We start from the raw sequence: 23,647 nt of genomic DNA on the forward strand, positions 1-23,647 counted from the left end.
TATCACAATCAAACAGAAATTGTCAGTATCACAAGACAAAAAGCAAGTTTGCATGATCCTTCTCTAGATCAATGAGTTTGCCAAGAAGATAGATTGATGGCTATAACTAAACACAGAGTTTTTATGTATAAGGAATTGCAAGTTTCTTGTCTACCTTTCACTGGCTCTACGATTAAAAGCACAAGAAACCAGCAAACAGACAGATACAAGGACCATATATTATGAATCTGTCTCCAGCAAAAAGCTAAGCCAATAAATATTGCATATGCCTTTTCTATATGTGAATTTTTTGTACAAACAAAAATGATTTAAAGCGACCGCAAGGTCTCTACAGTCGACCACAAAGGCACGGACTACAACTCAAGCGAGAGCAACTGTAGGAATTAACAGTGTTTACTTTGACTCAAGATTACATATTAAAAATCCTTGATCAGCATCTGGTACAAGTATTTGCCACTAAAACAAATCTTAAACTGAAATAGCTTTGATTGAGATCAGAATTTCCTTACATCAGGATAAGGATTCAGGAAACTGTCCTTCCATAACAGATAGATGCAATGTAGAGGTTCTTAGCCCACTTATCCTGAGCAAATGCAGAGTAAAAAATCTGACTGTGAGTAATGCTGCCAACCAATTGAAGAAATAACAGTAACAATTAGTATGAGCAAGCTTACCTTGGCATGTTGGCTAGGGAAAGCAGATGTCCTTAATGTCTCTTGTGTTTCATCAATAGGTTTTCTTATAGGAATACTTAAAACTAGAGCAGCCTGGTCCCATGTTGCGGCAGTTGCAGTGATGCGATAACCATTGTCCCACCTTCGATGTATACCTTCACTGGGGTATAAGAAATCAAGCTCCACAACCTGGTTAATAAGAAGAGAATATCACTGCATATGTCAGAGCACAAAGGCATTCACAATCCTTAGTGATGAATCAAGTGTAATCAGAAATGACCTGATATGAAAAACCAGCATTTCGTGACATGACAACTGCCCATCTACTTCCTGCAGTGGCCATTGCAGTTACAAAGAAACCCTCCTTCCATTTCTTGTTTATCCATTTGAAGGGAAATGACTCACTGACCTTGTAGGATTGTTGCGCATATTGTGTGCCTTGTGATGATATTATACAGATAGGAAACATTAATGCAAGTTTTCAAACGGATATGAGATATAAGAAAAAGAAAATGGTAGCTACCTTTTGACATTACAACCAACGAGCTACCATTGTTTGCCCCAGCTAAAGCAGTGATATAGTAGCTTCTCTCCCACTGTTCCATTATCCACTCCTTCACATTAATTGCAAGAGATGAGAAATTGAAGAAAATTTAAGAGGAACTTCCTGTAATTATGTCATGACTTGGGAAATTACTCACTTTATGCAGAAACAATGGGGAAAGTTGGTAAACTTGGGCAGTATAACCAGTGCCAGCGTCCATTATTAATGCCCATAAATTTGAACAAGAAGCAACCGAACTAATAAACAGCCCATCCTCATTTCCTTTGTGAATGTGTTGTGCAATCCTTGCATCAGCAACGTTGTAGTGATATCTGCAACATCAACATGGTGAAAGACCAAATGAGCTTATTCTTGTTGGTGAGTATTTCATTTGCAGAACAAGCATCATATTTGAGCCTGGCCTTTGTTTCATAGGCCTCCTGGCATTGTAGACACTGATCCACTGTGTTGCAGGCATACCAACACGTGTTTTCTTCTTTGGTTGCTCTTCGTCCTCTTCATCAATGCTGAGTCGGCCTCTCTTTTGACCAACAATAAGCTTCATTTGCGAATCAAGAAGGATTAGCTACTTGAAAACATAAAGGAAAATTGGATTTTGGAAGGTTATTTATACCTTCTGAGCACCATCTGTGTTGATAGGTCTGATATCTGGATTTGGACCTACTAGTCCATCAAACAGTGAGATGCACTTAGCATAGTTCGGTTCTTCATCAAACTTCAAATTGACAACATACTCAATGAACTGTCTGAAAGGTTGTGGGCAAAAGCAACACAGTGACTCTGAGGAAGTAACCATTTTTTTCTTACAGACAAGGAAGCCTTTGTTCTCACCCTATAAAGAGGGTGAATGTAAGCACAAGAAGTAAAATCAACACAAAATATCAATCAAACAGCACCAAACCTGGTACCCTTGCCATGGTAGTCGACCTCGGAGAAGAAATATAAGGGTATAAGCAAGTGATTCCAAGTCATCTCTCCTACTTCCAGTTCTTCCTAGGTGAGCATGAACACTGGCATAACGTACAGTTCCCCTAAGATATCAATATGGACAAAGTTTAGCATTGTTAGTCATTCTAAAAGTTCAACAATAGAAAATAAACTGTGCATTATGAGAAATGAATGAAAAAGGAATACACAATGCTTCTCATAGCATCACCTGAAAACATCAGGCCTCTGATCATACTCAACATGCTGACCTGTAACACTATCCCTCCATTTTGTCGCTGATAGTGACAGAGAAATAAAAAAATAAATCACTAAAATTATCAAATTTGTCAGGCTATTACACACGCAACTATCAACAACTACCTAATCCAAGATCAACTAGAAAAAGTTTCTTTTCTTCAGGAGTTCCAGGAGGACCAAGTAAGAAGTTTTCCGGTTTTACATCCCCATGAACATATCTGTTTAAGATTGGGATAAGAAACATAAGTTAGTAGCATATCAAGAAAATATTAAGAAAAATAAATCAAAAACACAAAAGACAATTTTGTGATCTATCAAACTCTTTAAACCAAGAAAACATCCACCCTTTAGAGTGAACTTTCTCAAGGATAGAAATTGCTTCAATAGCAATACATGCTACCATTTCAATGGACATCCTGCACATACAGAAAAATTAACAATAGAAGTGTTGGGAATCATGAATTGCAGTGCAAAATCGTAACATATTTGTAACTCACATATGAGAATTGTTATTCCACATGTCCCACAAACTTGGACCCAACATATCCATGACCTATGCATTTCAAAATTTTTAGATACAAATTTTTCAGTAAAAATAAAGGCAATAAGCCTCCACCATTCTTTCACAGACCACAAATAATAGTTAACTAGTACTTCATTACCATCACATAGAAGTCACCTTGACGGCCTTTGTAATGAACTTGTGGAACGCCATGAATTCCACCTAGCGTGCTGCAAGCATGATCTCCATTACAAAGAACTATATAAATCTGAATCACACATGAAGCTCATATGGAAAATTGACTCACTTGTAGACTTGCCATTCATAAGGAGGCCCATAGTTACACCCTTTGCTTGTTCGATGCTCAAATTTCAATGCCACCTGGGAAAGCAGAATTGACAAACTTTAAGCACATTTGCAATGAAATCTCCTACAAGAATACACAACAATCACATAAAAAAAACTGATAATAATAACACATTGAACACCTCCAAAGCATTGGAACCAGTGATTCTGTCATCCACATTGACCGAAGAAATTCGTCGACCAACATATACTTGTCCAAATCCACCCTTCCCAAGTTTCCTATCAAGTATATATACTGGCGAGTTGCCAATCTGGACCTGCAACCAAAAAAATAAAAATTAGATGCTTCACTAAAATAGCATTCTAGATATCCATTGAGATATAGTGAAAGAAAGGGATTTTCCATTTCATCCTTCGAGACAACATATGACATGATGCTATACTCGAGCCAAACTCCAAAGAGAGTTAAAGCTAATCAAGGAAAAGCAAGAAGAAAAGAAGCGACCAAAAAGAGAATCAAGACAAAATCTCAATCGTTAAAACAATACTGCTCAGACTATTCAGCAGAAAAAATTTAGTTACGATATCATAGCAGTATATGTTGTTGTTTTCTTGAATTAGCAACAAACTAATATTGAAGACTTGTACTGACTAGTAGCATTTTGGTCGAGTTAAAATTTATATAGTTTTGTGCATGTGCTTGATGAAAAATTTAAGCATGCACTGGAGATTCCATTTCCTCCATCCTTAGAGACTACCTATGAAATGATACTATATTCAAGCCAAACTCCAGAGAGAGTTAAAGTTAATCAAGGAAAAGCAAAAAAGAAAAGAAGCAACCAAAAAGCGAATCAAGATAAAATCTTGATAACATGAAAACAATACAGTTCAAACTATTCAGCAGAGAAATTTCAGTTATGATATAATACCAGTATATATTGTTGATTTCTTGAATTAGCGACAACTAGTGTAGAAGAGTTATACTGTCAAACAACATTTTGGTTAAGTTGGCATTTATTCAATTTTGTGCATGCGCTGATGCAAAATTTAAGCATGCATTTTTTGAGTGAAAGAAACAGTCAATAGAGTACCAGAACCTCAAGATTTAAAAATTAATCACACATTAATTGCATCGACAGAAGGTCACAGGCTACCAAATTGGCTAGATCCATCACAGAATGTCTACTATAACTGTGTTGATCTTGACCTCTTCTATTTTACTTTGCATAAAACTGCTCAGTAAAAGAAACCTAGGTGAGCTATGTTGTCTATGAGACCAGAAGGCAAAAGGTTGAATTTGAATAAGATTTTGGACATTGGCTTCTTTCCCTCAGCAACATCTGTTGCAGGAATTTGGATTGGTAATACCCCGATAGATAGATGCTTCTAGTGGAGTACCAAATGGGTGAGAAATCTACCATCTATTGATTTATCATTTTCCTCTACTTCTGTAAGTAATCTAAGTTTCTTTGAATGATATCTTTGATGACTAAGTGCTTGCAGAGTCTTGATTGATTATTCTAATAGGGATACTTGTTCATGATTTCTCAAATGACAATGTATTCATGGATTTTGCTGAAATTCAAATTGCATTTCACTGCAACATCCAATTTTATTGTTCAAATGTTGCCTTCTTTCACTACCTCACGACTTTGATCCATCTTTATAAATAGATGTGGAATTTCCTTTTCTTGATTTACCCAAGTTTAATATTAAAGACTAATTTACATCCAAAATTTCATTTTATATAGGAAAATTCCTTTAAAAGCCCCTAATTTTCAGAAAGCCCCTCTATTCAAATGACCGTGTGTTAAGCCCTAATAAAATGTACAATTATGATTTTACCTCTCAAACGATGTTTTGATAAAACATGAATGTAGATGGATCATGATTTGAACAAACTTGGTTCTAAAAGGTAAAATCCAAACAATCCTTTTCATGCAGACTTAATAATGACTTTAAAAAGAAGGACCTTACTGGAGACTCCTAAAACAATAGGAATTCTTTTAGGGTCTTTGCCCATTTATATGTTGTAAAACTTCAGAAAACACCATAAAAAATATCTGCACATTTCATCTCTTTTCACGGTTATCACATCTAATAATAGTTGGAATTCATTAAACAAGGTTTTAAAAGGCATTTCCAAGCGGCAGACACTTAACCAACTGCTTACCAAAAAACTGTTATTAAATATACTATTTTCCCTTTAATATAGATCGAACTTTTAGCCATTTCCTGACAATTACTGGTTAAAATTTTCAATGTAAAAGAAGAAGGCAATAAGAAAAATTACTTTCATGTTGAAGAAAAATTTTCTTGGCTTGATGGCATATTGTCATCTTCCCTATTTCCTTGCTTGTAATTTTTTTTAAGATAAATTTTGTTCACTCATTCCTGTTGGTCACAATTCATTAGGCCAGTGTGTATGAGGCAAGAAGGTAGTTTGTATAGCAGTATAAGTAGTTATAACTATCAACTTAAGTGAATTGAGGTGCAACTTGTTGACATAAGTACCACTAGATTGACTGTTAGAAAAAGATGGATGAGGTGGAATGAGTATGGGAGTGGTCATACGGCCTTATAATCAACATTTTGATCAACATAGCTATACCACTATGCTTGCCTTTTAAAAAAAAAAGAAAAAAAATTAAGAACAGGTTGAATGACCATACTAGATCACATGAATGTCTGATTATGTTGCAACTGTATCACCATATCACATCAAACAGGTAGCATATACAAATATACATCCTGAGGTGTTGATGTACATAAGTTATCATCATCATTAGGTCGTGGATGTCCCAATTATTTGGGGCCAACCACATGCACATGTTATATTCTCAATGTCATTACACTGCCTGACCTTGACATAACGATCTGTATGTATAGGACACTATAATCTCATAAGACATCATGATCAGGCTCGAAATATCTAACTAGTGATGTTTCTAGATCTCCACGAACTGTGCTACTTGTAGGAGGTATGTACGAGTAATCTTGTGCCTGACCCACTTGACTAAGGTCAATTCAATGGTCGTATATGTGGATGCAGATTTATTATAAAAAAACTATAATATTATAGGTAGTAGTCTCACATTATGCTATATTTCAAGGAGTTGAACAATTTTGCACTATTGTGCCCATCTAAGGTAAAAGACAACAACTGGCATTTATCTAGACATGATCTTTTATATGTATGCACAGTATCAAGAACATTGTTGCAAAGTGATTATTAATCAAGATAGCAACTGAATATGTGTTGTATATCGATCTTTTTCAATTAGAACTGATTTCGACTTCCCACCCTAGTATATGTTAACTAGCATGAGTTGATTTTTTTTACACACCTTCACAGAAGTGCGCAATCTCATAGTATTTTTCCAATTACACTGATACAATTTAGTATAATTGTTATTCCAAGAATGGATTTATATATAACCTATGTTATCCTTGACACGACGATCCAGATGTTGAACACTGTCATGGAGTCTGAGATACACATTCCTGTGTTTCAAGGAAGATGATTCGTTTCAAACCTTCCAAACTGAAGAAGTTGAGGGCTATCATGTTGAAGGTTGACATTGGCATTTTTTACAATTTGCAACTGTGCTGCACAGTGCAAACTGTAAAAGATGAGCATGATTTAGTGTTGAGGATCTCCTTCCAAGTTATTTAGTCTAATAGATGATCACCCATGAGAGAGTTGTGTAGTTGAGCATGAATTAGTGTTTATCTATCTTACCCCAATAGATGTAACAGTTTGACGATTTTAAGGCTATTGTGTCTACAAAGTTACCAGGGGCATCCACTTCTGTATTGAAATCACAGTGCATTCTCCATTTGATCCCTATATTCACCATGCCTGACTATCTTTGTCACCACAAGTTTCATATTACCGAGGTTTATGGACTCATAGGATAAGTTGTTCTATCACTTTATAAAGACATTGATGAAGTTAGCTACCACCATCAATTTCTCGCTTGTTATTCTTCCCTCTTCTTTTTTTCACATTTCTTTAATGCCATGATAATATTAGGCATTCTTACATGTTTTTTTTTGCTAGTGAGACACATGGATCTTCTACCATCCTTTAAGTGTCAAAAGTATATTATGACTGTTAGAAGAATTATTCATTTTTCATGCTTTCAATGAGAAGCACCGAGTATTCTTATGTTTGTTACATTTATATGGATAAGGACACAAAAACTAATGGAGTTGTAGCTGTGACAATCATTTTGGGTGGTGGCTCCAATCCACATCACAGTTCCACTTCAACAAAGAATTTTATATGCAAGTCTGGGTGGTGCATATGAGACCTAAACAACATATATGTTGAAATCCACTACAAGACTATGTTCCTAGATCTGTATTCCATAGACATATACCTTAGTAGCTATGTATACTGTGTATGCTCCGAGAAGCGAATACTCCAAATTGGTAGAAACTGTGGAGGTTCAAGTTCAAGTATTTTGGAGTCTAAGACATGATCAGATCTGACAATTAAGCTTATATTTATGACGTCACGAGAAAAGAGAAATACAATGTATGCATAATTGGAAATTTCCACAAACTTCTACCAGGTGATCAGGACAAGGTTAATAGGTGTAACAAGATTCATCTTTGAGTCTAATTTACGACTTAATTGATCTTTGATTTTTTTTTTTTTGTCTTTTTAGAATAGAAGTGCTTGATCAAAGTTCATAAGGTAATCCATGATGTCTTTACATACAATAAAGGTTGGTGGTAATAATATATGATTATTAAAAATATTTTGAACTTTTCCTTCTTCCCATGAAGGTGTCTGAGAGCAAGGGGATCAACAACCCTTTGAATAAGGTCGGAAATATTGGAAAGGATATGATAGCCTAACCTAACCCAACCCAATTTGAAACATCATTAACAAAGAAAAAAATTCAAAAGTGTGATGAGACAACCCTAATGTGCAAATGAGCTACAAAGATTGATTTACTCTAATTATTTTCAGAAATTTCAACAATTTTTTGTAACATATAACTTATTTTTAGCAAGTTCAATAAATTTAGATCATGTAGCTTATTTTATACAAATATATCATTATTCTATTATTATTTCATATTGACACAAATGGCACAATCTGCTTGAGACATGATTAACATGACATGATGTGCATTGTCACCCCTGCCTCCAATAAAAGTGAAACATTGAAAGAGTACAAAGGTGGATAGGAGACTACTATTTTCTAACTTTTTCCTAAAGTTTATGCTTAGTGGGATAAGACATTAATAGATCAAAGAATATTCCATCAAGGAAGAATCAGATACCTATTTTTTTTTTTTAAAAAAAAAAAAGAAAAGCTTAACGGTATATCACTTAACTATTCTCAGACATTTGGTGCTCCAAAAATTCCTAGCCTTCCAACTAAGCAAGGTAAATCATGCTTGGATTGCACGAAATCAGCTGAAGCATGGGAAGGTAGGTTCTCATAGGAAATGGCATTAAAGTAAACAATGCAAGAGATTGTAGCTAATACTGTCTAAGTAAAAATTGGATTCCAAGAACGCATTCAATAATACAGTAGAATGTCGTAAGCATGTAACTTAATCTTCTACGCATAACTAAAGATACATAGAACACCAATATCTAACAATCAATAGTTCAGCCGCTTGAGGCAGTTCACAAGAAAAATAAGCACATAAGCAAAGAGACAAAAACTAGTGGTTTCAACTAGTAATTGATAATGGGAAAAAAAAAAAGAGACTGCCTTTATAAATGACTAGGAGCCTGTTGAAACATATCTTTGTAACTACAAATCACCAAGAATCAAAGAAAAAAGCTAACCCTTTCTGGCAGGGGCGCAGTGCTCCCCTCCTCCTCAACGCCAAGAAGCTTGTCAGCATTCCTCCCACCGCTATCGAACTCATCCATTCTCTTGTCCGCGACTCCTTCCTCTTGATTTCCTTGCGGATCTCCCCGACCTTCTCCTTTGCCTTCAACCAAACCAATTTCCTCCTGCTGTACAGGACTATTCAGATCATTGGCATCGCCCGCCTCCTTCCTCCTCGCTGCCGCCCCTCTCCTCCTCGTAGCCGGAGCCGCCCCACGGGCAGCTTTAGCCACCGGATTCAGCTGCGCTCGGCCTCTTCGCGGCCCGCTACGCAGCTCGGGCATCCTTCACCTACCGACAACTATCTCATAGTAACCCATGGCCCCATCCGATGGTACAAGCCTCAGCTCCATCACCGCGTCGGAAATCCCAACCAACAAACAATCAATTCGAGGGGAAAAGGTCGGCAATCGCGCGGGGAGGTGGCGGAACGTCAATCGGAAGTAGAGATCGACGGAACGGGGAGGATCTCCGGCTACAGCAGAGTCGATTTGGCAGCCAAAGAGAGAGAGGAGAAAATAAATGTAATTCTTGGCGATTCTTCCTCTTTATTCCAAGGAAAATGGAAACAAATTTCGTGTACGGGATTAGCTCGTTCCGGCAAGTGGGTCCAATGTAAAGCTCTTGTCACCAAATCAGATGAATGGTACAAAAAGGGTGCGATGCGGATTCTCTAGATCAGAATTGGTTCAGGTTCGTGGCGGACGCTACAGTAGTCGACTGCTTCTCACGGGGTCGCCCATCGACTAGCTCACATCGGTCCTGGTCCAGCTTTAGCGTGCACTGAATAGATCTGACCCTGGGTCAAATTCAAATCGGACTCAATTCGGACTCTTAACCGATCGGTTATCCATTATCCGATTCAACGGATCTAAACAGTGATCGGCTCGATGAATCAGCCAACTGAGGTTCAACATTTCAACCTATAGTTCATTAATTTTTTTTTAAATATTTTAATTATAATTTTTTTATTTTATAATATTTTAATAATATTAATGAGGTGAGTATAATATTAATTCATCTATTCTATTTTTCTATTAAAATTAATAATTTTTTAATTAATTTGTCTTAATTTTTTGACCTGAGATTATTCTATTTTTTATTAAATTTAATTTTACTTGAATTCTTTGACTACGTGCGACCATTTAATTCATTAAATTTATTAATCTTATTTAACTCTATTAATTACTATCTTATTTTATTTATTTAATATTTAATTTATAAAAACTATTTAATTATGATATATCAAATAATAAATTTATTTAAAAATAAAATTATATATAATTTTAAAATGAAACTGTTCAAATTATTAATAGTTTCCGCTGTATGTTAGTTTAGTTTAGTTTTATATATGATAGTAGTTGAATGAAATGAATGAAAGTAAGAAACTGTAGCGTCCGTCAAGGGCCCACGTAAGGGCGGGCGTTACAAATTCTATTTATCTCGACCCCTATTTTTCTGTGGATCGTCTTTTTATAGTAACGACTCAGCCCCTCCGCCCCGTGGGAATTCTACTTATTCCGACCCCTATTTTTCTGTGGGTCATGGGTCGTCGATCATCGACCATGCCGTTACCTACTAGAACTTTTCACTCATGTCCAGTAGATTTTTGTCTTTCTCAGATTTGAATTCTAGACCTATAGACTAAAGTACTAAAGTTTTTTGAATCTGATAAATAAGTGAGAAGTATGATAGATTTTTGATTAATTGATCTACGTCGCCTCCTGTTTGACCGCACTGTTTGCAGGCAACGTATTTGGCAAAATCGTATTTGCCTTCGCAAATCGCCATTCCCCCTCCAGCTAGCACAAGCCGATCTTTAAGTTATCATGTTAAAATTTAAATGAAAAATCCAATTCGACTATAAAAAATGCTAAGATACTTGAGCATATTCAAGCACCCATGTATTTAGACTATCGAGCTTACAATATATGTATAGGAATCTAAGAAACCTTCCAAATGTATATGTTTGTCATGAGAACCATTCAATTGTTGAGAATTCTCTTTAAAATTGTAAAAAAAATCAAGAGCATAAATTTAAAAATAAACATCCTTTTTTTATTGGAATATTGAGCTTTCCGTTTTAATTTCTTATTAAAATAACATCCCATACTACCTCAATATATTTTTATTTTTAAAAATATATTTATCATAACTATTATAATATAGACATTGTTACTATCGATGGAATCAAAATATCTCAATAATGATATGATATTGTCAACTTTGGGTCTAATCCCTCATGGCTTTGTTCTTGGGCTCTCCAACCTTTTAACCCCATGATCTTTTCCTTGTACTTTAGATGTGGGACTATGTTTGCACCTTTGCAACCCAACAATCCCCCCTCAAACAAAGGACCACAGACCCCCAACATCGTTTTGATATCTGAATCCTCGACCCACCAGCACTTTTTGCCCCTCGGTCCACCCGACCTACTAGGACTTCCCACTTAGTCGCAACCAGCACTTTTTGCCCCTCGGTCCACCCGACCTACTAGGACTTCCCACTTAGTCACAACTAGGACTTTTTGTCCCTCGGTCCATCCGACCTACTAGGACTTCCCACCTAGTCGCAACTAGGACTTTCCACCCGACCTCGGTCCCACCCGACCTACGTACTAGGACTTCCCACCTAGTCGCAACTAGGACTTTTTGCCCCTCGATCCACTCGACCTACTAGGACTTTCCACCTAGTCGCAACTAGGACTTTTTGCCCCTCGATCCACCCGATCTACTAGGATTTCTCACCTAGTGTTTGGTCCTCTTAATTCAAATACGGGAGCACCTACTTCCTTTGTTTAAGGTTTAAACCACATGGTTAGATCTGGATCATGGCTCATCCGATGGTTAGTCCGGTGAAGAGCGGTCTCGCTCTAATACCACTTGTTAGTACCGATGGAATCAAAATATCTCTACAAGTGTATGATATTATCCACTTTGGATCTAAGCCCTCATGACTTTGTTCTTGGGTTCTTCGCAAAAGGCCTAATACCAATGGAGATACTTTCCATCCTTTTAACCACATGATCTTTTCTATATACTTTAGATGTGGGACTATGTTTGCACCCTTACAACCCAACAGACATTTCAACTTTATCCTCATTAATAATATTTTATTATAATAATTATAATTCATAGCTTAATATGGACATTTCATCTTTAATTAATTAATATTATATTATAACAGCTAGTAGAATAGTAACTACTATAACATAGATAATTTATTTATGATCCATACTAGTCAATATTCATCTTTAATCAATATTATATTGTAACAATCATGATTCATACATGTTATATCATAGATAATTTATTTTTAATCAATATCAATTAGTATTAAATTATGAGTTATAGAATTGTAGTTATTTTAATTGTATAATTATAATAACTATGAAATCATGTATCAAATATGATCTCAAAATTGATATAATTATGTAGCATGCATTATCTCAAAATTACTATAACATCATAAAAAATAAAAATAGATTGGTACAGAATGAAAGATTATTTTGATGATAAATTAAAATAAAAACAATAAATTTTTTTAAATTTTAATCCAAAAATCAAAATCATTAGAGCGAGGACCAGATCGTACGTACCTAACCAGAGCAAGTGAAACAGTGTGTCTTGATTTGTCATTGAAAGATCCATATATAAGAAATGCCCCATGCCAGTTCACCTCTGACACCCACTCAAACAAAGTGTTGGGCAGCAACAGGAAGATGCTAATTAGCTTCACCAAACGTATATATAAAACATTTGGTTCATAGTTATTTATAAAGAAGTAAATTAAAAAATTAAAATTAATCTCATCTAGAGAGACTAATTCTCCGATTTCATCAGGAATCAATCCTTGTTTAATATGACAAATCTATCGATCGTTAACAACTCAGTCATTATTGCATCTGCAGATTCCATATTTTATTTCATGGTCTTCTATTTTTCCACTGATTTAATTGTATCGATCTGTTTATGATTAATTAATTGATCAGTTATGATTTCCCTGTCCAAAGAAATCAGAGTGATCATAGATTGTTGAAACTCAAAAGATGTCACAACATTATTATCCACGCATTCAACAATAATTAAGTAATTGTCGAGAAGATTTCATTTTAATGATTTTCAAATTATTAGGCGTATTTTTAAAAAGGGCAATAAATTTTGAATGGGCGAAATGAAATTAGTGATTTTCTCTGTTTGTCATTAGAAAAGTGAGCGAGGGCTTAACTGAATTTTTGTGCCGGAAAATTTTTCGGACTCAAATATTAGAAAAATATGGTCTTTTTCCACATATTTGCATCGTTCGTTTTCAAAATGACTCACTCCCTAGTCAACACATAATTATTTTATCCTTCATAATAATATTTTATTGCAAATTTTCTTTAAATAATAATAATAATAATAATTTATTTTGTCTCTCCGGATATTCACAGGCTGTACCCCAATTACTAGCAATAACCAACAGGTCACCAAGCCACAGTCTTCATCGCCATTTAATTCTTCACAAATTCCATTTCAGCCCGTAGACTTTCATATGTTTATATTTGACCTCAAAGTTTATTTTCCTATAAAAACATTAGGAGATATTTTAATATTAACAAAACTTTAAGGGGCATTTTAAGGTTTAACAGCTTTTTACAAGCATATTTTTTCTCAATTAAAATAGCTGTTTTCTATTAATAAATAAGTGAGCTGGGTGATATCTTTAAAAAGATACAAAAAATATATATATACTTATTTTTGTCTTACCTAAAAACGAAAAAGGGTACCTTTGATATTAGTAAAAGTTTAAGGGGCATGTGAAAATGTTGTCGATCCTGGTGTGCTATTTTGATAATTGGCCTAAGATTTTCTCTCTGTTTTCTCCTCCTGCTACTTTCTGCCGACAAGCATCACCTTCTTCCACTGCCGGTTGCTCTCCTTTTCATGTTACCGAATTCAAACTTGGCAATAATTAATTCACATATTTATGGCATCAACAAATCAAACTCTCATCATTGTTCCCGTCTCTTCTCGCCGTGATTCTCCTCTGCTTACTGTTCATGTTTGCAGAGCTCATGGCCATGGATGCAAGCAGATCATAGCAGAAAGAATGCGTGAGGAGCAATGAATAGAGAGTTTCTTGAAGTTTAACTCCGAAAAGTCGAGTCTTTGTTCCACAAATCCTGTTAAAAATGCGATTTTTATCGCTGCCAATGGCGGCCAGCCTGCTGCTGCTGCTGCTGCTGCTCTTCGCCGTCTCTGATGCCCAGCAGCTGTCCCCTTCGCAGGTCAAGACGCTGCTCCGCCTCCAGGACCTACTTGAGTACCCGCCTGCTCTCGCTAGCTGGTCCAGGGGCACTCCCTTCTGCTCCCTGCCCCCCTCCGCCTCCCTCGCCGTCGCCTGCTCCGGCGACCGCCTCGTGGAGCTTGTCATCGTCGGCGATCGCCTCGCATCGCCTAGCGCCCGCAACGCTCTTTCGCCGGCGTTCTCCTCCGACTCACTCTTCACCACCCTGTCGCGGATCCCCAGCCTGACCACGCTCTCTCTCGTCGCCCTCGGCCTCTGGGGACCGCTCCCTGGGAAGGTGGACCGCTTCCCCTCGCTCAAAGTTCTCAATCTGAGCTCGAACTTCTTCTCCGGATCGATTCCGCTGGAGATCTCGACGATGACGAGCCTCCAAAGTCTTGTCTTGAGTGGAAATTCCTTCAGCGGCTCCGTCCCCGACCTAAAACCCCTTTCTTCTCTCCTCGAATTAAACATTGGTGAAAATCGCCTCGGTCCCGAGTTTCCTTCCCTGAGCAATAGCCTCGTTACCCTAGTTCTCAAGAACAACAGCTTTGTGGGAAAGATCCCGGCGAGTCTCGGAGCCTTTCATCAGCTCACCATTCTTGATTTATCTTCCAATCATCTTTCTGGTAGGATTCCTCCATTTCTGTTTTCTCTACGATCGATGCAGCACTTGGACTTATCCGACAACAAGATCACCGGGCAAATTGCTGGCCATGTTTCCTGTAGCAATGTGCTTGAATTCGTTGATCTCTCAAACAATCTCTTGGTCGGCGGGCTTCCTTCATGCTTGGGATCCAATACTTCAAGCAGAGTGGTGCTGACTACAGGGAACTGTCTAAATGCAGGGGATCTAAGGAACCAGCATCCTAATGTTTACTGTGATGGTGCTGCATTGGCTGCAGTTTTGCCTCCTGCAAACAAAATCAGTGGATCCAAGAGCAACGTAGGCGTTATCTTGGGCATTTTCGGCGGCGTCATCGGCGGCGTTGCACTGTTGGGTTTGCTGATCTTCTTGGTCTTCAGGAGAGCAAGATCCAATGAACCACCCAACGCCATTGTCTTGCACAAACCAATTGCCGCAAAATCTTTGGCACAAGACACCCCAAGAAGTCCTATCGATGCTGGTAAGAAAGCTAATCCTTTGTTACAGCATAAATACATACATTAGACTCCTTTCAAAAGATTTACTTCTGGAAATAAGTGACCACCTACGTAAATCCCAACATGGTATCGAAGAAAGTTCATGGCTTTTTTTCAAGTTCTTGAAAACCTTCATTCATACCAAGATGGAGTTTGATCATGGGAAAAAAACAAGCCCCTGAAAAAACTATGATTACACTATCGTATTTCGTTTGAATGAGATACTTAGAGATCATCTTTTTTGATGAAGGGTTCAAGTATCAATCTGCGAGAATGGAAAGTATTGGGCTAACACCGTACAGAGTTTTCAGTATTGAGGAGCTTAAGCAAGCAACTAATAATTTTGACCCCTCAAACTTGTTTGAGGATAGTGCACGGGGACAGGTACAATTGCTGTTTCTTTTTGCTAAAGAAAAGCTTTTTTTTTTAACATTCCTTGAAAAAAAATGGAAAAAGAGTATTATCTCGACATCATCATAAGACTTGTGGAGAAGAGAAGTTATACAATGACCTTAAAATTGATTGCGCATGTGATTAGATCTACTTGTTTCTTCCATGCATTGCAATAGAACCTTCTTGTTTGTGTTCTGTCATTTGAATTTTGCAGCAACTTTGCATCTGCCTTGTGACTCACTAGCTCTTGGTTGTATGATAATTGATCAGTTCTATAAAGGTCAGCTCCAAGATGGATCCCTGATAGAAGTCAGACTTCTGAAATTGAATCCAAAGTTGCTATATCAGAACCTACATCAGTATCTGGAACTCATCGCCAAGCTCAGGCACCGTCATGTTGCTAGCATTCTTGGCCACTGCATTACCAGTAGCCAGGACTCGGTTAACACTACGACTATAGTTCATCTTGTTTCTGAACATGTTACTAATGGGACTCTTAGGAGTCATCTTACTGGTAATAACAATGTCAAGCTTTTTGTATGTTTTCCTACTGAATACATCCCCATTTATGATGCTCATCGTGCCCGGCAGAGTGGCGAAAACGCGAGATGCTGAAGTGGCCGCAGCGATTAGCAGCTGTAACTGGGGTTGCTAGAGGAATCCAATTTCTACACACTGTAACAGTCCCTGGGATCGTTGGCAATCATCTGGACATTGATAGCATATTGTTGGATAAAACTCTCACTGCAAAAATAAGTCGTTACAATCTTCCCGTGTTGCCGAAGAGTAAGAACAAGGTACTCCTCGTAAGATCACAGGGCTCGAGCATTTCCAATCTTTAAAATTTTAACCAGGTTTCTACTATGGATATGTTAGGCTGGTTATGAAAGACCTTTTGTTCCTCTGAATGATAGAGATGATGGCAGGTAAGCTGTCATGAACTTTGAATAGGAATAATTTCCAAGCTAGAACACACTGATACATTCATGGCTACCATTGTTGCATCTTTTGTTATACCTGTAGCGTTGACATTTCGGATCAAGGTGAGGAAGAAGACATTTATCGGCTCGGCCTCGTTCTTTTGGAAGTCATCACCGGGAAACATTCTGGATCCGATGGCGATGCCGTTTCTCTTAGATCTCAGGTAGATGCTTTTTCTGATTCATGAAGTTATCCATTAATTGAATTTGTTGATCACCAAAACTTAGAATATGGCGACTGGCATCTGATGATCCATTTGTTGTCATTCTCTGCAGCTCCATGCGAGCTTACTTGATAGCCCTGCGGACCTTAAAGGACTTGCTGACCCTACTATTCGAGGCACTTTCGCCGTTGACTCCTTACGAACAGCCGCCGAAATAGCACTCAAATGTCTATTGGTGGATCCGAGCCAGCGTCCTTCGATCGACGATGTTCTCTGGAATCTTCAGTATTCAGCTCAAATCCAGGACGGCTGGGCTATGGGGGAAAATTCGAGCATTCAAGTCTAGTTCTCGCTTAAACTGTGAATTGAACCATGCATGAAGTGGATCTTTTTTTTGAGTGTACGATTGACTTCTGTTGATTCAATTGAATTCTATTGGATTCATGGTTGCAAATAGATGTAGCAGCAAGTTTATGAGAATGTCGTAGATGACAGAACAGTAGTAGCTCAAAGTTGCTTTATTTTAAGGACATTGTGGGCCGGGCACGGCCGGCGACGACGAGATTTCCTGCGGAATCATACGCGACGACGCCGGAGAAGTCGGGGAGCTCGCACTTGCCTCCCATCAGTATGCTCTTCTGCCAGACGCACTCCTCCAACCCTGGCTGAACTTGGTGGTTGCTTATCACCGGCTCAGAGCACTGCCGGCGCCGGAAGAACCACCGGCCGCTGTGGCTCGCGCAGGCTGCAAGCGCGAACACGCACAGCAGCAGGAACGCCGCCACCGCCGCCGCCGCGGCGCCCAAACTGCCCACGCCTGCTGCGGCGGGAAGGCGGTGGAGAGGGTGGTGGTGGCGCGCCATTTTGGGTTGGGAGTTCACCGGCAAGTCGTGGATGGATCGGTGAGACTCGAATTGATCTTTATTTATACGGCGGAGGGGCGTGGAGCAGATTAACGACTGAGCTGAAACTTGTCGAGTGGTTTCAGTGACTCAACTAAACCATTTAAAACTATCGAATGACATGAGCGTGAGGACCGTATCTCGGCCGTCTAGAATCTGTAGTAAGATACGGGAATCTACGACGACGCATCGAGTTCATTGGTGGAAGGGGGTTCAAACTCTGATGCATCTTTCGAGACCATGAGCAGGCCTGCAGGAATGAGGAAAGTGACAAGGAAGAGGGGAAGAAGGGACGGCGATGAGTCGAGTGGAGGACGATGATCCACAGGGACAAGAACTGATTGAGGGCTACGTGGTATCTCACATTACATGTTTCCTCCTCACATGTTCTGTAGCTGTAGCTGTAGAGCAGCGAGCCTCCCTGCTGGGCCTATACGTTAGTACGATCAGGGGCATGGCGATGTTTACATTACTTTGCAGCAAATGTGCTCAGATCATTACAGAATATATGCCTACTCCCTTGCCATTGCTACTTTCTAGCTAGCCCTAGAACTGCCAATGCCATCTTCTGCTTGTTAGATACCGAGAGAGAAAGAGATTCTGAAAGTGAAACTGATTCTTTGTTCTTATGTTTTTATGATTACTTGCTGTATATCCTTGGATATATTTATATTATCCTTCGAGCATGATGAAAAAAAAATTAAACTATTATTTTTTTAATTTTAAAAAAGGACAATTGAGATTACCGAAGATAATCTAGTCTTCTAACACAATTGGCACGATAAAATTATGACAGTATGATTCACTCAAGTCGGATCGTCAAAATTCAAAATTTGATATTTAATTTTTTTTAAATTTTTAGGATTAATTTTAAAAAAATAATTTAATTTTAATTTTTTTTATTTATTAGTTTTCTTTTTTAAATGTGAGTTTAATTAAATTTCATCTTTTAATTTTTTTCTATTTTATTTTATTTTTTATTTCTTAGGATATTTAAACAAGGTTAGGCAAAAGAGAAGTTTTTATTTAATAATATGTTGTTATGTTTTTATGATTACTTGCTGTATATCCTTGGATATATTTATATTATCCTTCGGGCATGATGAGAAAAAAATTAAACTACCATTTTTTTTAATTTTGAAAAAGAACGGTTGAGATTATCGACAACGAAGATGATCTGATCTCCTAACTCAATTGTCATGATAAAATTATGACATTATGATTCACTCAAGTCTGATCTTCAAAAACTTTAGATTTGATATTAAATTTTTTTTAATTTATTTTAAATTTTTAGGATTATTTTTTTTAAAAAAATAATTTTAATTTAATTTTTTTTTATTTATTAGTTTTCTTTTTAAATGTGAGTTTAAGTTTTTATCTTTTTAATTTTTAATTTTTATTTTATTTTTTATTTGTTAGATATTTAAACAGGGTTAGGCTGTTGTAAGAGAAGTTTTTGTTAAATAATATTTTCGACAGTACTATTTAATTAATTTATTTATATCTTTTTGCTATTTTTTTAAGTCAATAGATTTTAGATGATTGATTTCGATATTCATAGTCTATCAACAAAATCAATATATACAGCCTATAAGATAATCGTTATCCCGCTCACTGTCAGTTTGATATTAGAGCTTTTAGATCCAATGGATGATCATCGTAGTCGTGATCGTGATCGTGGCAGACAGGTTCTAACTAAGAAAGCCTCGCACCGTGATCGTAACACCTGAGACGAGATACTTGAACCACAAAGATAAGTTATGAAATTATCCCAGTGTTTAGCGACGCAAGATCTTGAAGATCGTAAGGTACATGGTTGAAATCGTAATAGGCAGGTTCCGACTGAAGAAGTCGCATACTGTGATCGTAGTGCTTGAAATATTAAAGGTCGTAAGTTTTTTTCTTTTTATGTGGGTAAAATTGTTCTTAAAAAAGATATGAATGACAATATTGAAATAGTCAGCGATCCAATCTATGACGAAAATGAGACCAAATCAACTAATAAGCCAATATATGATGAAGTTTTTTATGGTGATGATTATGAGATTTTGGTCATTCATGAGATTCTAGATGATAGATTATCTAAGGTTGCAGTGTATATTCTATCAAAAGTATAACAGCTGTATAGAGATTTGACTAAATTAATATTAAAAGATCTTCTTCTCATTCTACCACTTACAAAATAATTTTTGATTCATCAGTACCTAAGGGCTTTTAATCTTGAAGACACTACCATGAACTCGAGTATAAGTTTTTCAACTCGGGAAGTTTGTATAGGAGCATCCAGCAACACAACTAGTTTATATCCTTCGATACAGCTATATTTCCTTTCGAGTTGTGACGAAAAGAAATTGAAACTACCAATCTTCTTTTGGGATCTCGAAGAAGGACGATTGAGACTACGGATAAGGAAGATGATCCTGTGTGACTTTCTGACGCAGTTGGCACAGTGAGATTGTGGCACTATGGTTAACTCAAATCAGTTCGTTAAAATTCTTTTATTTATTTTAAATTTTTAGTATTAATTTTTTTTCTAAAAATTAATTTAGATTTAATTTTTTATTTATTAGTTATTTTCTAAACGTGAGTTTAGATTTTATCTTTTTAATTTTTTTTTATTTTTTTCATTTTTGTATTTCTTAAGATATTTAAACAGGGTTTAACGTCATTATAAAAAAAATTGATTTAATAATATTTTTAATAGTTTAATTTATGTTTTTATCTTTTTAGTATTCTTTCAAATTAATATTTTTTAGATGAGTAATTTTCAATATTCACAATCGATTAACTAAATCAATAGAATAATTATTATCCTAGTCATTAGTGCAGTGAAAATTTGTTCGAAGAGAATTTTTTGCGAAGACAGAGCTTGGCCTAATTGTGAAGGTGAACCTCGGTGTCACCGTGAGAGTTAGAGAATCAAGAACCATGGACGAGCCATGCATCTCTCATGAATTAATGCCCGGCCAGATTAAGAATTTTCATGTTGCAAGCGAGAATTAAAAGGGATTTTGAAGAAGTTGAGATGGGAGAGCACAAAGGTAGAAGAAGTGATTGGAATTCTGAAAGGTGTGTGGCTTTTTCTTCCCTTCGTCCAATACAACAAAAAAATGCTCAACTCATCATCCCTTCCTTGTCAATCATTCTCACTTTAACAGCAGGGGAAGATTTGCGCACGAGATTTAGCATCATTGCCTTGAAATGTAGGCCGTGCAAAAGCCATTCCCAGTGTCAGTGCAATCTAAGGTATCACATGCGCAACCTCTGATCTGTCCCTCTTTTCTTTTCGTCTTAAACTACGAATTATATTATGAATTTTTTATAATATTTTTACTAAATTTTAAAAATTTGAGTGTTCTTATGTATGTTTACAACTCATAGATCTTCCATTGTTTACAATAACTCAATTTGTTTCTTGTTCCACCGACTGCATGCAGCTCACGAGAGTTATACGAAACAACAGGAGGAATGCTCCAATAATCAAAGTCTAACGCGTGTTCTTCCTTGTCTCTGAGCTCGTCCAATTCTTAAGAAACTACTTGCATGGTACAATTTCAAGCTGAGAGAGTTTAATTAATTAATTGTCATGATTATTAATTAATACATTTTCATCTTTCCTTTCAGAATGTAACCTTAGAAATTGATCTCATATTCTAACTCCTTCTATACATTGATCATATATCCTTAGTAGATTTTTCCAAAAAAAAAACTAATTAAGTATTCTTTTAATTAGTTTATATAATGAAGATTTTAATTGATTTTTCCTAATGTATGTCTTAATAACTAGCTAATCAATCAATTAATAGTATTGAGACAGTGATTCTTTGCAGTCTCAATTTAGTTTTCCTCTTCGTATATAATCGTAAGATGATTACGATTGCTGAAAGTAGGAAAGGGTCGAATCTCGACGAAGCCGAGACAATGCCCTCTTCGTAATAGCCAACTATAGTTTCTCGATTTAACTCCTCACAAATGATCATGAGCCAACCATGTGTAACCATTGAATGATAAATTTCACCTTTTACCGAAGTTAGAAGTGAGACGACCTCAGTAACATTCCTTCCACCGTAGTCGTCCTATCCTTTAGACCAAAGAAATCTATTAAGAAGATGATTCATTAATATTCTCCTCCTGGAAGATTGCCGCTGAGCCAAACAAGGTTGGATCAGACACCTGATCAAGCTTCTTCTGCTTCGACTTCTCGGATCATGGACTTCACCCTCCCTCCTCCCCTCCCCCTTCCCAGTCACCCCTTTCCTCCTCAGCATGGACCTCATCTACTCGGACCTTCTAATTCAGTATCAGCGACGCCACAAGCCATATCAAACCCCTCCACTACTCCATGGTAAACTGATCATTAGAACTCAACTAGCTACTTGGAATTCACTTATTTAATGAGTTGTGCGTGTGTATATATGCCTTGTCGTCGTAGCACCGGATTCAGCGAGATGAGGAAGAAGCACAAGAAGAAAAATAATAGTTATGGCAATGAGATGGCGAATGCTGATGATGATAATAATAATAATAATACTAATGTTGTGAGGACGAAGAGCAGTAAGAAGAAGAAAGGCAGAGGAGGGAGGAAGAAGATGAGGGAACCGAGGTTTTGCTTCAAGACGATGAGCGATGTGGATGTGCTGGACGATGGCTACAAGTGGAGGAAGTACGGACAGAAGGTCGTCAAGAACACTCAGTATCCAAGGTATTATTTATTATACGTGTACGCAGTATTATTTAGTTCCTAGTTTCCCTGGATTAATTACATGCATTTGTTTTTTACTTAACGGTCAATTTAATAGAGGAATATATATGTATCATTAACCTGCATTTAATTTGCATCTACAAGAGTGATCTTAAAATAACTGTATATATATCTAAGAGATAACTTGAAAAGAAGTGTATTTAAGAGATAGACATGAAAAGAATCCATGACCTTGTAATGATTCATTCTAACTCTATGGGCCAAATGTCGTTAGCAATCAATGTGCTTTCATTGCACAGAAATGGATCCAATGGCTTGGATCCATGCCTTGAGAATCTTTTGCTTTTAGAAATCCAAGGTGCAAAGTGACCAAAAGCACACCAACCCAACCCCTATTGCATACAATTATTACCATACCTAATTTGTTTTTTCATCTTTTAGGGTTTCAGTGATCAGTTGAATTGAAAGATATATATATAGAAAAATGATACATTACATAAAAAATATAGCATGAAATTCAATATGACACACTTCATGCATATCACATCCATGTAATTGAGTGTGTTATATTGATCTTATATATTTTTATAGCGTATTATTGTTCATATATATATTGTATTGACATGATAATGTTCATTTCAGTAGTTTCAATGTCCATTTTGTCTTTGCAACGACGTATAGGAGCTACTATAGGTGCACACGAGCAAATTGTATGGTTAAGAAGAGGATCGAACGGTTGCCAGAGGATCCGAGGATGGTGATCACGACGTATGAGGGGAGGCATATACATTCTCCGCCGCACGATGAGGATGAGGAGCAAGATGTGGCCAAGATTAGTTGGTTCTGGTAGCTAGTTCTCTTAATTATAAATTAATTAATATTGAATAATTGTGAGACGTATTAATTAATTAATTGGCTTCTTGTTTGGTTAATTAAATAATTATATATGCATGTAAATTTCATAATTAGATGACTTGTTGTGTGTTTCTAATGCTTTGAA

General features: G+C 36.8%; 3 protein-coding genes and 1 pseudogene across 3 annotated transcripts; 2 read left to right on the forward strand and 2 right to left on the reverse strand.

Moving 5' to 3' along the window:
* Positions 1 to 200: 200 nt before the first annotated feature.
* Positions 201 to 9,531, reverse strand: LOC141814283 (casein kinase 1-like protein HD16). The gene is made up of 16 exons (XM_074702221.1): positions 9,050 to 9,531; positions 3,415 to 3,549; positions 3,234 to 3,307; positions 3,087 to 3,156; positions 2,922 to 2,977; positions 2,769 to 2,840; positions 2,548 to 2,642; positions 2,396 to 2,462; positions 2,141 to 2,270; positions 1,853 to 2,071; positions 1,641 to 1,777; positions 1,376 to 1,550; positions 1,198 to 1,288; positions 955 to 1,112; positions 675 to 863; positions 201 to 583 (listed from the first exon to the last, which is right to left on the reverse strand). The coding sequence occupies exons 1-16, from the start codon at positions 9,377 to 9,379 to the stop codon at positions 524 to 526; spliced, it is 2,058 nt and encodes a 685-aa protein (XP_074558322.1). The 5' UTR covers positions 9,380 to 9,531; the 3' UTR covers positions 201 to 523.
* A 4,539-nt stretch (positions 9,532 to 14,070) lies between these two features.
* On the forward strand, positions 14,071 to 17,497 carry LOC141814726 (putative LRR receptor-like serine/threonine-protein kinase At1g14390). The gene is made up of 7 exons (XM_074702671.1): positions 14,071 to 15,490; positions 15,757 to 15,890; positions 16,170 to 16,413; positions 16,491 to 16,696; positions 16,776 to 16,825; positions 16,923 to 17,043; positions 17,156 to 17,497. The coding sequence occupies exons 1-7, from the start codon at positions 14,269 to 14,271 to the stop codon at positions 17,387 to 17,389; spliced, it is 2,211 nt and encodes a 736-aa protein (XP_074558772.1). The 5' UTR covers positions 14,071 to 14,268; the 3' UTR covers positions 17,390 to 17,497.
* Positions 17,498 to 17,521: 24 nt separating this feature from the next.
* On the reverse strand, positions 17,522 to 17,906 carry LOC141814727 (uncharacterized). The gene has a single exon (XM_074702672.1). It carries the CDS (start codon positions 17,904 to 17,906, stop codon positions 17,562 to 17,564), a length of 345 nt encoding a protein of 114 aa, XP_074558773.1. The 3' UTR covers positions 17,522 to 17,561.
* Positions 17,907 to 18,243: 337 nt separating this feature from the next.
* Positions 18,244 to 23,497, forward strand: LOC141815211 (uncharacterized; annotated as a pseudogene).
* Positions 23,498 to 23,647: the final 150 nt, after the last annotated feature.

This window comes from Curcuma longa, chromosome 21 (assembly GCF_044706935.1).
Source record: "Curcuma longa cultivar G26 ecotype Majalengka, Jawa Barat chromosome 21, ITB_CL_G26_1.1, whole genome shotgun sequence".
Taxonomy (NCBI): Eukaryota; Viridiplantae; Streptophyta; class Magnoliopsida; order Zingiberales; family Zingiberaceae; genus Curcuma; species Curcuma longa.